The sequence below is a fragment of the Spea bombifrons genome, chromosome 1, assembly GCF_027358695.1.
Source record: "Spea bombifrons isolate aSpeBom1 chromosome 1, aSpeBom1.2.pri, whole genome shotgun sequence".
In the NCBI taxonomy this organism is placed as follows: domain Eukaryota; kingdom Metazoa; phylum Chordata; class Amphibia; order Anura; family Pelobatidae; genus Spea; species Spea bombifrons.
This window is the reverse complement of record NC_071087.1, coordinates 63,580,745-63,594,623: the sequence shown is the minus strand read 5'-3', so window position 1 is coordinate 63,594,623 and position 13,879 is coordinate 63,580,745. Positions and strand designations below refer to the sequence as shown.

The 13,879-nt window shown below is 43.5% G+C and overlaps 1 protein-coding gene across 1 annotated transcript in view; it reads right to left on the bottom strand.

The window, feature by feature from the left end:
- The window catches only part of LOC128490660 (solute carrier family 12 member 2-like), a 60,949-nt gene that overhangs the window by 36,706 nt on the left and 10,364 nt on the right, over positions 1-13,879 (bottom strand). Inside the window, exons 4-7 of the mRNA XM_053462649.1 lie at positions 11,647-11,742; positions 10,515-10,654; positions 2,307-2,417; positions 1,648-1,759 (exon numbers count right to left, since the gene is read on the bottom strand). Of these exons, the coding sequence (XP_053318624.1) occupies positions 1,648-1,759; positions 2,307-2,417; positions 10,515-10,654; positions 11,647-11,742 (459 nt within the window). The remainder of the gene's footprint in view (positions 1-1,647; positions 1,760-2,306; positions 2,418-10,514; positions 10,655-11,646; positions 11,743-13,879) is intronic.

The window sequence follows — 13,879 nt, the reverse complement described above, 5'->3', positions numbered from 1 at the left end:
AATTGATAAAATCGATAATAATCGATAATGAAAATCGTTGCCAAATACCCCTCATTTTATAATCTGTTTGTGACTCACAGCAGTTACTACTTACCAGTCCCTCCCTGCAGTCACTGCCGATTGACTGCAAGGAGGGACAGGGAGGAAAGGGGCGGGGCCAATCAACAGTTTTCTATAGCATTCACATGGCTCAGAAACTCATCAAACGGTGAGTAAAAAATTCATATTTGGGCTGCTGAAAGCTAGGTGAGGTGGGGGTTAATTTAGGGGCAGTTATGGTTTATGGGGTTTCCAGGGTTAATTTAGGGGCAGTTGTGGTTGCTGGGGTGTTTAGGGTTAATTTAGGGGCCGTTATAGTTAATGGGGTGTTTAGGGTTCATTTAGCGGCAGTACTAGTTAATGGGGTGTTTATGGTTAATTTAGGGGCAGTTGTGGTTGATGCGGTCTTCAGAGTTAATTTAGGGGCAGCTGTGGTTGATGGGGTGTTTAGGGTTAATTAAGGGGCAGTTGTGGTTGATGAGGTGTTTAGGGTTAATTTAGGGGCAGTTGTGGTTGATGGGGTCTTCAGGGTTAATTTAGGGGCAGTTGTGGTTGATAGGATCTTCAGGGTTAATTTAGGGGCAGTTGTGGATTATGGGGTCTTCTCTTCAGGGTTAATTTAATGCTGAGGACTGAGGGTTAATTTAATTAATTTAATAAGGTTAACAAATCTGCAAATCTATGAGTGCACTACGGCATATCAGGGGGGTATACGGTGTACCTGGGGAGGACGGAGTGACATATCTGGGGGTATAAGGCATATAGGGTATATAAGGCATATGTGGGGAGGGCGGAGTGGCATGTCTGGAAGGCAGTGTGGCATGTCTGGGAGGCAGTGTGGCATATCTGGGGGTATGTGACATATCTGGTGGTATGTGGCATATCTGGGAGGCAGTGTGGCAAGCCTGGGCTCAAATGTGAATAACTGGGGGGCATGTTGGGAAATAAAAACAAGAAAAGCATTTTTATCAAAGTTTTTTTATTCTGCCGGAAATAATCGTTAGTTGCAGCCCTAATCTTTTGATATTTACCATGCCTAATGTATGGAGAATAAAGCTTTATCGTGGAGAAATTATTTGCATCTCAGATGCACAATAATAGTTATTGCACCATTTTCAATTGATTTAAAGGAACAGTTTAGTAAGAGGAATGGAATACTTGAATGAAAAAAGGAGATGTTTCATTTGTTTACGTTATAAAAAAGCTTCTTAGAGGGGATATGATAACATTATACAAATAAATACTAGGACAATAACAGATATTCAGTAATGACCAATAATTATTTTAAAGCAATGGGGAAGCAGAGGCATTACTAAACAGTAAGCAACGCCAACCAGAAAAGCCAGAAGGCTTGTTTTTGCCTCAGAAATCAGAGTTTCTGGGTAGAGGTATGCAAATAAGGTTAAGAAAGATTGCTTTTCCCTCTATGTCCACTTTATACATGTATCCCTTCAGAGCCCTGAGAGCAAATGGCTACTGGGTCTTTCAGGACTGGAGTAGAACAACACTGATCTAGAACTTAAATTTTAAATTCTTATGACTTAACAGGAGTGGGAACTTTAAACAAAGTCTCATTTACAATTAAACAAGAAACTTCATAATACATGCCTTTATAATTAAAGAATCCTCTTGATTTCTTGTCCTCATTAGCAGGTATAAAGGTACCAATGAAAAAGTTTCCTAAAGCAGCAAGCAGGATCCCAAGCAGTGTGATTTGAGCCTATGATATAAAGTATAAATAACATTAACAGCTTATTAAGATTATGTTAATTTATCTAATAGAGTGGTCTAAAAATGCATATTACACACACATATCTTGGGTGTGTGGCTCTACCCAGTGATGTATTGATGGGAGCTGTTACCTTAGGCATGACCCAGGGCACCACACCATCCATACCGTCAGACCTACAGAGCCATGGTGTACCTCCTCCACCAGGTATTTTTCATCTAGTGCACCAGGATATAACATCCCACAGTACAAAACAAGATCTTTTAAACTTACCAATTGGCCCAGTGAGGGCTATGGAGCATAAAGGGAGGTCAGGTAGCCAATGGGATCTGCCACCACAGACCTAGGTGACCTATGTCACAATAAGCCAGAATATATTTCCTTTTACAATTATTTCCCCTTCTTCATTCTGAACTTTTTGCCATTTGGGGTGGCACATTCCTCCATCCTTATACTTAAGTTTCTTATTCACTCTTTCAATCTGAATACGGGTTATTCTACTGAACAAGAGCGAACATAAGATTATCCCTGCCCATACCTTTGTTTCCCACTCCATTCCAGCTGCAGAAATTCCCAAAAGCAGCACCACCGTGAGTGAACCAATAATTCGAATATCATGGGTTCTTTCAACTATGATAATACTGTGATCCTAGAACAGGGAGAGAAGATAATATATAAGCACTTGTTAAAGAGAATTCATTAATTTCAAACGTATGGTGTGTACATCTATGTAACAGACACTTATCTATGGCTGGACCCTTGATTTGAGATGACTATGGAAGGCCCTGAGATAGAAGGTTTTTTTTGGCTATAACAGTTATGTTCTTTATTGACTGTGCCTCCAGGAATGATGATTGCCATGACTGCTGCTTCACTCTGGAAACTGAGTACCAAAGGATAAACTTGAGTGAGGTCAAAAACCTACAAATGTCAAAACCAAGAAGACATTACAGAATAATAAGCACATCTAAAAGATAATCTTTAGAAGTTCACTACACAGGTGATGAAAAAGAAGTCTGGAGTCAAAAAGTAGCCTGGACCAAATGGGATTTACCCTCAGGTACTTAAAGAACTTAGCTCAGAAATCTTTATATTTCCATTTTATGTTTTCAATTTTGACTGAATGTGTCATTGGATTGGAGAATAGTAAAAATAGTCTTTGTTCAAGAAAGGGTCCTGTTCAGAGCTGGAAAACTAAGGACCAGTAAGTGGTCTGAATTGTTTGAAGGATTGTTAAGCGATGCAATCCAGGATTCTGTTTTAGGAAACAAAATTATTACACATAGTCAACATGGATTTTTGGGTAATACATCATGTCAAACTTACTGGCTTTCAATAAAATCTTAATTTTCAATATAGACCAAGGTAATGCAGTGGATATAATATACCCAGATTTTGCAAAGGCTTTTGATTCCGTGCCACACAACGGGTTACTTAGCATATCGAATTAAAAAAATATTTGTTCTTGGATAGGGAGCTAGTTGAAAGACAGATTACAGAGGGTGGTTGTAAATGGCACACTTTCCAACTTGACATAGGTCTTAAGTTGTATGCCTCAGGAATCTGTCCTTGGCTCTGCCACACCGACACCCAAATACACACACCAGGACAGGCTCTGCCACACTGACATCTTTTCCTGATTTTCTAACGCATATTGATGTAATGTGATTGGGAGTCCATCAGTGCACTTTAAAAAAAGTAATCATACACGGGATGTCTAAAGCCACAATTTAGTGCCACTAATCATTTTTTAATAAAATATGCAGATTGAAAGAGAGTAAATAATACAAAACCTTTACAATTACTCCCACTGATTTCTGGGCCTAGAAAGTTTTGTCCTCTGAAGTGACTACAAATCCAGGAGGGCAGGGCCGGACTGGGACTGAAAAGCAGCCCTGGAAAAATTTGGAGACCAGCCCCATATAGTTTATCTCACGGTGAAGCTCTTATACCCACACGCACCCCTTATACACACCCGAGTCACACTATGTGCCATTCTTTTTATCTCATTATTTGTATTAAAATGCCAGAAAGCAAAAGTGTTAAAAGGCCCTAATAAATGAAATGCATTACACATAATGGGATCAAAACATTTACTACTGCGAACATTTTTAGATGAAAGAGTTCCATTTTATTCAGTGGAACAAAACAGTGATCACATTATTCTTCACGATATTCTGGTAAGAAACTTTTATTTCTTTATTAATTCATGTAGACTATTTTTTTCCATATTTAATAAAAGCTATGATTGAGACATGTTTGGTTTTTATTTCCTTTCATTTGACAACCTACCCCCGAGTTATGCACCTCTGCCCCCAGGCTTGCCACTCTGCCCCCCTGATATGCCTTCTAACCCCCTATATGCCACTCTGCCTCCAGAAATGCCTTATACCCCCTATATGCTACTCTGTCCCATGATATGCCTTCTAACCCCCTATATGCCACTCTGCCATATAGGGGGTTAAAAGGCATATCATGGGACAGAGTGGCATATAGTGGGTATAAGGCATTCCTGGAGGCAGAGTGGCATGAAGGGGGTTAAAAGGCATATCATGGGGCACTCTGCCTCCAGAAAAGCCTTATGCCCCCCTATATGCCACTCTGCCTCCCTGATATGCTTTATACCCTCCTATATGCCACTCTGCCCCATAATATGCCTTTTAATCCCTGATATGCCACTCTGCCTCCAGAAATGCATTTTACTCCCTATGTCACTCTGCCTCCAGAAATGCCTTATACCCCCCATATGCCACTCTGCCTCCCTGATATGCCTCAACCCTCCTATATGCCCCTCTGCCCCGTGATATGCCTTTTAACCCCCTTTTTGCCACTCCACCTCCAGATATGCCTTTTGACCCCCTATATGTCACTCTGCATCCAGAAATGCCTTATACCCCTATATGCCACTCTGTCCCATGATATGCCTTCTAACCCCCTATATGCCACTCTGCCATATAGGGGGTTAAAAGGCATATCATGGGACAGAGTGGCATATAGGGGGGTATAAGGCATTTCTGGAGGCAGAGTGGCATAAAGGGGGTTAAAAGGCATATCATGGGGCACTCTGCCTACAGAAAAGCCTTATGCCCCCTATATGCCACTCCAACTCCCCAATATGCTTTATACCCTCCTATATGCCCCTCTGCCCCATGACATCCCTTTTAACTCCCTTTATGCCACTCTGCCTCCAGATATGCCGTTGTCCCCCTATATGTCACTCTGCATCCAGAAATGCCTTATACCCCTATATGCCACTCTGCATATAGGGGGTTAAAAGGCATATCATGGGACAGAGTGGCATATCGGGGGGTATAAGGCATTTCTGGAGGCAGAGTGGCATAAAGGGGGTGAAAAGGCATATCATGGGGCACTCTGCCTCCAGAAAAGCCTTATACCCCCCTATATGCCACTCTGCCTCCCTGATATGCCTCAACCCTCCTATATGCCACACTGTCCCATGATATGCCTTCTAACCCCCTATATGCCACTCTGCCATATAGGAGGTTAAAAGGCAAATCATGGGACATTTTTGTTTACTTTATATGGCAAGCCGATCCAGCTTGCCATATTAAATAAAAAATAATATATGCCACTCTGTCCCATGATATGCCTTCTAACCCCCTATATGCCACTCTGCCATATAGGGGGTTAAAAGGCATATCATGGGACAGAGTGGCATATAGGGGGTATAAGGCATTTCTGGAGGCAGAGTGGCATGAAGGGGGTTAAAAGGCATATCATGGGGCACTCTGCCTCCAGAAAAGCCTTATGCCCCCTATATGCCACTCTGCCTCCCCGATATGCTTTATACCCTCCTATATGCTCCTCTGCCCCATGATATACCTTTTAACCCCCTTTATGCCACTCTGCCTCCAGATATGCCTTTTGACCCCCTATATGTCACTCTGCATCCAGAAATGCCTTATACCCCTATATGCAACTCTGGCATATAGGGGGTTAAAAGGCATATCATGGGACAGAGTGGCATTTAGGGGGATATAAGGCATTTCTGGAGGCAGAGTGGCATATAGGGGGACACACTTACATACACAGACATGCCGATTTTTTTTTGTTTTTAACAAATACAAAAAACATTATACAGTACAAAAAATACATTATTTTACTCACCTTCTACTTCTCTTGACTTCCTGGTAGCTGCACTCCGTTCTCCTCTATGCTGACAGCCAGGATGCCACTGACCTGACATCCGGTGGTGCAGCAGTCTGAGCGCGAGGGGGCGGAGCTTCCACCTCACGCTGCTCCCATCACTATGCAGCCATCAGACTGCTGGGAATGTAATCTGAACGGCCGGTGCGTGCTGATGCCGCCGGCCGGAGCTACTTTAACACTTTTTTTTTATTATTTATATGGTAAGCAGGATCGGCTCGCCATATAAAGTAAAAAAAAAGTATTAAAGCAGAGGCGGCCGGCAGCATCAGCACGCACCGGCCGTTCAGATTACATTCCCAGCAATCTGATGGCCGCATAGTGATGGGAGCAGCGTGAGGGGTGAAAGGTCAGTGCGAGGGGGCGGAGCTTTCACCCCTCACACTGCTCCCATCACTAGACGGCCATCGCACACGGCTGCTGGGTGCTGATGCCGGCCGGCCGGCCGCATCAGCACCCAGCAGCCGCTTTGATTAGATTTCGGGCAGCCTGGGGGGCAGCTCAGCGGCTGTCTATATGGTAAGTCTGCCGGCCGCCCAGCCCACGGACCTTCCGGCCCACCGGGAAATTTCCCGGTATCCCGGTGGGCCAGTCCGGCCCTGCAGGAGGGTGTTTTATCTCTGGATTAGTAAACATTAAATAGTTCTATTTATTCCTACAGTAAGTAAAGTGCCAGGAAACAGATGACCAAATACACACACCAAGACAGGCTGTGCAACACCGACACACCAAACACACACACCAGTACAGGCTCTGCAACACCGACACACCAAACACACACCAGGAGAGGCTCTGCCACACCGACAGCCAAACACACACAAGGGCAGGCTCTGCCACACCGACAGTCAAACACACACACTAGGACAGGCTCTGCCACTGAGACACCCAAACACACACCAGGACAGGCTTTGCAACACGGACACACCAAACACACACACACCAGGACACGTTCTGCTACACCGACACCCAAACACACACACCAGAACAGGCTCTGCCACACCGGCACACACACAAGAGGACGGGCTCTGCCATTTCGACACCCAAACACACACACCAGGACGAACTCTGCCACATTGACACCTGCATCAGTACGAGTTAATCTACACAAAGCATAAAAAATGCTTTCACATGTTTGTTTTTTGAGTGTTTCCCCTCTTGTGTATTGATGCCCCAGCCAGCCCCCCCTTTGGTTTTAATGTATTCCCCCCACACCCTTGTGTATTGCCCCATGTGCATTTGTGCCCCCGGCCAGCCCCCTTTGTGCATTTATGCCCCAACACCCTTGTGTATTGATTTATGTGATGTCCCCAGCCAGCCGCCCTCTCTTGTGTATTGATGCTCCCTTTTGTATTGGTTAATGTACCCATGTGTATTGCCCCCAGCCACCCACCCCTTTATGTATTGATTTATGTGATGCCCCAACCACCCTGTTGTGTACTTAAACCCCCCAGCCATGCCTTTTTGGTATTTAATTGTTGTCCCAAGGCAGCCCCCTTTGAATATGGGTCCCCTTCCACCTATCACCCCAACTATTTTTTTTTACGAAATAAAATAAAGTGATAGGTGCGCAAAGTGTAAACCCCACAATTGTTTCAATAAATATTGCACTATATTTGTCTTTCTTTTTATATTTTTCATGTGAGACTCAAACACCGCACAACATATTTATTATGTAGTATTTATTTATATATTTTTGCACACTGATTGGGTTTGAACAAGCGCAGTCACGTGGTTTCAATTGTATATATTTTTTTTTAAACTTACTTTTTTGCTGGCTTTCTTCCCTGAGACGTGTTCTTCTCCCTGTCACAAGAACTGTTGCGTGTGAGCCCGCCCTCTTGAGCAGCATGTCGCGTCTTCAAAGGGGCGGGACGAAGAGCCTCACTAAGGCACTGGGCGGCATGGTGCGGTCTTATGGCCACTTTAAAACTTGCTTGTGGCTGGCCGTGGGTGCTGCAGGTTTTTGCCCCGCATTAAAGACGGCCCTGGCGCAGCCCCTACTGGGACCAACCATTAGCAAAAATAGTGGACATAGGTAAGAAAGAATTATGCTCACAATATGCTCACTCTTGCACAGCCAGCTGCTGAGGTAGATACTGAGGACATGACCTCCTGGGCTACCTGCCTCATCTGCTCAGGTGTAAACAGCTTCAAGAACTTCAGGCTCTGTCCTGACTAGAAAATCCCCCCTCATGTGTTGCCCACTTGCCGTCACCACTTGTGACCTTGCAGGCCTGCTTCTGGACCCAGGCTCCTTCTCTGGCCTACTTGGTGCTATTCCTCTTCTGCTTCTTGTGCTGCCAGTTCTTCTGGGAACTATTCCAGAAACGGCCTCCTAGCTGCAGACATAATGATGCATCCTACGCCAATGGAACTCATCTCATACCCTAGATCTGCTGCTGACACCGTCACAAACCCCACCTGACCTGGAAATCCAAGTTCAGCCCTGTTCTCGGAAAGCAGAGGACTTCTGGAACTGCTACATCTGCGTGACACGTCCGTCATCTCACCATCTTCACAATCTCCCTTTTCAGATGCTCTACCAGCGCTGCCACCCATCGTCTGTCAACTCCTCTTGAGCCTCGGGCGTCTTTCACTGAAGTGCTGCTTTACGTTGTTCCTGCAGCCAATCTTCACTTTCACATGCAGCTCTGGTGCAAACCTCCTGGAGTAACTCCTCCATTGCCAAGGTAAGTTGTAAATAGAAATAAAGTTTTCTGCTGTCACACACAAAACCCACAACTAGCCAACCAAAATTGTACCTACATATATTATCCTCAGTGTCCCTTACAATGACAAAAGTTCACTTAACCCTGAAAGCGGCCCATATCTCTATGGGCCAAATGCTTCCAAGCTCCAAGGGCAAGGTAATCCTATTCCTGACCTCTGTCAAGATGCCCCTACACCCTTGTTCCCTCTCTTTATTGTCTGAATTAGTTTTTCTTTGTCTTCTTAAGAATCAACTAATAATAGGTTGAAAGAAGACATGGTTGAACTTGATGGACTATATGTCTTTTTTCAACCTACCGGGTTTGCTCAATTATAAGATGACCCTGATTATAAGATGACCCACCAAAAAATGTTAATATTAAGGGAAAAAAGTCTGAATAAAAGACTACCCTAGAAGAAAAAAGTTTTATTAGTAAACAATTTTTTCATATTTAATAAAAACTATGATTGAGAAAAATGCATTTTTTGTTTTTATTTCCTTCACCAGCTGCCAGAGAGGAGGATCCAGGTCTCCTGCACCGCTGCAGGGGATCCTCCTCTCTGGTAGCCGGTAAATGTCTGCACGATGCGCGTAGACAAACTCCCCACAAGTGCCTACAGCAGCGGAGATTGTCTGCGCGCATCGCACAGAAGTCCACTGGCTGCCAGACAGGAGGATCCAGGTCCCCTATGGGGCTGCGGGGATCTGAATCTTGGTCTTATAGTGAGACCTCTATTTAATAATAATGTTCCATGAAGTTTCCTTCTGGGTAGATCCCCAGTAGATAACAATCCAATACAAGCAAATACGGTAATTAATTATGTAATGTACTTCTGGAAGTTCACCTTTGCAATACCCCAAAGAATTCTACTGAGCTGTTATCATAGGCATACCTGGGAACTCTCCTGGTTTGACCCGGAGAACTCAAGGAGAAGAACGGCTTCTCTGGGTCAGTACCTGAATCATCCGGGTCTTGAGAGCGAGGTCTTGACACGTCCCACTCCCCACCCTTCCCTTTTAAATATGGGTGTTTTCCTCAATGTCAGTGGGAACGCCCTCTGACTTTAGCAGGAACTCCCCCAACTTCAGCAAGAATGCCCTCAACGTCAGTGGGACTGCCCACCGATGTCAGTGGACAGTCCTGGCCGTGTCCCGCAAGCGTTGGCTCCAAGTTGTTGGAGCCCAGAAGTTCCCAAGTATGACCTTTTCTAGAAACACTTTTTAAAATTTTACCTGCTTGTTGGTCACATTGTACCAAGCTTCTACAATTTATCCTCATCCGTAACAATTGGATGGTTTTTAGTCATGGATTAAAATGGCAACTATCTAAGCAAATGTAGATGTGGTTTTGAAATATATTGTAGTATGTATTGTCCCCTTAATGCTTCATAATTTCATCATTAATTTTAGTCCCCATTGGGGACCCAATCTTCTTATTGGGTTATTAACCCCTTTCATATGAAAAACATGTCATCTATATATGATTATTGATTATTAAGTTAGATTTCCAGTCATGTTCTCCATAGATTAACTGTTCTTTCCAAATGGGTCATAACTGAGTTGGTGTAGCTAGGGACAAACTTAGTTTGCCGTACCTGTTTTTGCTGAACATAATAGTCATTTTTAGTTTTTCTGTAAGATCATTATAATATTTAGTGTTATCACAAGAACTTATTTTTTCTTGAATACTTTTTCCTGAGAAGGTGTGTTATCTACATTTAATGATTACGTGCATACGTTTCATGGTGCAATCTTCTAACACAGTGTTCCTAGGTATAGCTATGAGTAACAAAGTTGGCTAGACATACAGCATTGATATGTGGTATTGGCTCTGTTTATGTGTGCATGGTTAAGACCAATAAAACTCACAGACAGCAATTCACTGACGGTTTCTGCAAATCCCACAACGTACATGGCAACTGCCACTGCATTGGCAAAAGCAAAAATTAGACCAATGGAGCCACCAAATTCTGGACCAAGACTGCGGGAAATCAGGTAATAGGCCCCACCTTCAATAAAAAATAAAACAAATCATCTAACCCTTCTGCAGCACTGACACCAACAGAAAAATAATACATGAACACACCATCAGGCATGCAAACATGCAGATCTACCAGCACCCACTGATGACAAGGTCATTAGACAGAAAACAAACTATCACACCTTTATACGCTCTGGCCACTGTTTTAAGCATGTCATAGTTTGTCCTTCTGGGCAACAAGGTTAATTCATAAAGAATTCATAAGCACACAAAAGCCCTAAATGGTCATGAGCTCTGAAACCCATGCTTTTAGTAGTTGTAATCTATTTAGCATTTTGCTTTAGATTTGTTGCAGTGTGTGACGGAACCCTCCATCACTGGGGCCCCTGGAGAGGCCTGAGAGCCAGCCTACTCCCTATTGACTATGGGCCCTGACCTTGTAGGTACAGGGGGTCAGTTTCTACTGATTTTCCCTCGGTACAGGTTTAACCATATTCCCTAAGTATTAGAGGCTCTGAGGGCTGTGGAGCTGATATTGATTTGGGATTGGTCCTGTACTTAGCCAACACAGATGTTTTGCAATTATTTATTGTATGTCATAACTTATCTCTATGTCTCCCCATGTTTTCAGCTACCCCCAGAAGTGTATTGTCTCATCACTTGCTGAGGGGATTATGTCCGGCAGACAGCCAGAATGCAACCAGGGAATGACAAGTTATTGTTTCAGTTAATCTGTTTAATGTCTGACAGCCCCCCCCATCCCCATAGTGTACTTCACCCTGCATTCAGCTTCGGCTAGTGATTTGGGTGACAGGAGAGTCGGTGCTCTGGAGTGTGCCCGTATACAGTTCTTGTAAGAGCTAGGAATCAGCTATTGACGGAGGTACCCAGTTGGGGTACAGGGCCTCCCGTCACACGGTGTTTTTAAAATTTTGCTCAATTTGGGCTACATGGGGCTCAAAATTAATCATTAGTTTGGGAATGTTCAGTTTGAAAACCAAGAGATCAATGGGAAATTACCTCCTCGCACAAAGCCATTGGTGGCAATTGCTGATGTCGACAATCCTGTTATAACTGTGACTAATGTGGCCATGAGTATAATTCCAATTGTGTAACCTGCAGCAAGAAACAGAGAAGAGAATGCACATCAAAGGCAATGCAACATTGGAGAAATGTTTTAATTCACGTTCTCTTTACTATATGATGTTCATTCACATCATATTATATCATATTCATTCATAATGTTCATCAAGCACAAGTACTGTTCCCATGTACCTTTGAGGATCACATCATCCAAAGGTAGAATGCCTTAGATGGTGTAGGTGTAACAAAACAAAAAACCCCACAATACAAACGATTACATTTTTTTGATATTTGTATGTAATAACTTAACTATATGTAATCGTTTCAAAATATGAAACTGGTTCATACCTATTAAACAACACCACCTACAAACCTTGGAGGCATGGGAGTAATTTATAATAAAAACGAAAGTATGGAAGCCATAGAGTCTATCCCATATCTTCTCCCTCACCCTGTTCCAATTGGGAAGGGGGTCAGTTACACTGAGGTGATAATTCTTTAAAAAATCCTTTTGGAGATACACAACACCATCCTGTGCCTCCTTACACCCTTTGCCTGTGTAATGGAGGGCTGGGTTAGTGTTAAAAGTAAATCACCTACATTAGAGTACTTTGGCATAGTGGCGGGCTTAGCATAATATGACCATATGATGTGGCTAAAACTCCAATTTTGTCATCTTAGAAAAGTGTTTTTAAGTAGCTTTAACAAGGACTACAGTTATTAGAGTTTATAACCTATTTGATGTCAGTGCGCCGATTTAGAGATTGTGTATGGCTTTCTTCAGCATCACCCCATTATAATTAATGCTAGTTCAGGTGAGTGCTTCCCTTTTGGATTTGTATATATTTTGTTTTACATTTTTTTCCTTTTTAAAACTTTGTTTTTGGACAAATTTAATTTCCCAACTGTTTGGATGTCTTTTTTATGCAGAAATGAATCCCTCTTCTGGGTTCATCTTTCACCTACAGCAGCAGTACGTCACGGTTTAGGAAAAGAAGATTCAGACTAATTTTTTCATTGCAGGACCACTACCCCCAGCAATAGCAGCCCTTCTAATGGACCACTTTGATAAATAGATAAAAGTGACAAAGCAGCAGCAGGGCACAGGACAAACATGGTCAGACAGACAGATTCACCCATATAGTACAAGACTGAATCTCCTCCAATATCAATGGAGAGGCAAGACATATGCCAGGTACAGCCAGACACACACATTCAGGACTAAATTTCCCCCAATATTAGAAAAAAAGAAGTGATTGCCCAGAATAAAGAAGGAGACTGAGCCGCAGCAGCAGACGCAGGGCATAGGCAAGCTCTGCCAGACAGACATATCCAGATTGTAAAGGGCAAAAGGTCTCCCAATTTTAGAAAAAAGAAAAATGATCAATTCCCCAGAGAAAGGAAATAGGCTGAGAGGCAGGGCACAGGGTAGGCACTGGCAGACAGACATATCTAGATTGTACAGGACATTCAGGATTCCACCCTGTCATGTCTGTAGAGGTCACCTGTTAGATCAAAAGTACCTTACCTAGGTGCAACCCTCTCTCTTAAATGTCTGTTGGTTTCATCATTCTGGGCCTTTGCATTGCAATATATACAGCTCCTGCTGTTGCTCTGTGTTCTGGTACTGTGCTACTGCTAGTAGTGTTCTGTTGGATTTCAACCTGGATACATTGTTTCGACCCAGCTTGTCTTGACCTTGCTCTCCGTTCCCGATTTGGCTCTTATTTGTGATATCCAGGTATTGCTCCTGTGTTCTATTGGTTCTGAACTGGCTTGCCCAACCATGTGTGCCCTGTCCGAGGGATAACCTGCCATGTGCCCTGTCTCAGGGCTTTCCAGCCAGGTATCCAGCACCTCGTTGGAGGACCTTCCAGCTGTGTCCCCTGTCCGAGGGCTTTCCATCAGTTTATCCAGCACTTCATCCGAGGATCTTCCAGACATGTTGCCTATTGAGACCAGTCCTGTTTTCTACTTACCTGTTTTACCATCTTACTCCGTATCATAACATCATCCAGCCTTTAGTGTGTTTCAATTTGCCTGTACCTTGTTACTGATCACTATGAATCCTGGGGTACAAACAGAGCCTCTTATATCCCCCACAGCTGGGCTCCTACCTGACCTGCTTACCCGAGCCCTCACAAGGACTAAATTCCCTCCCATAATTTGA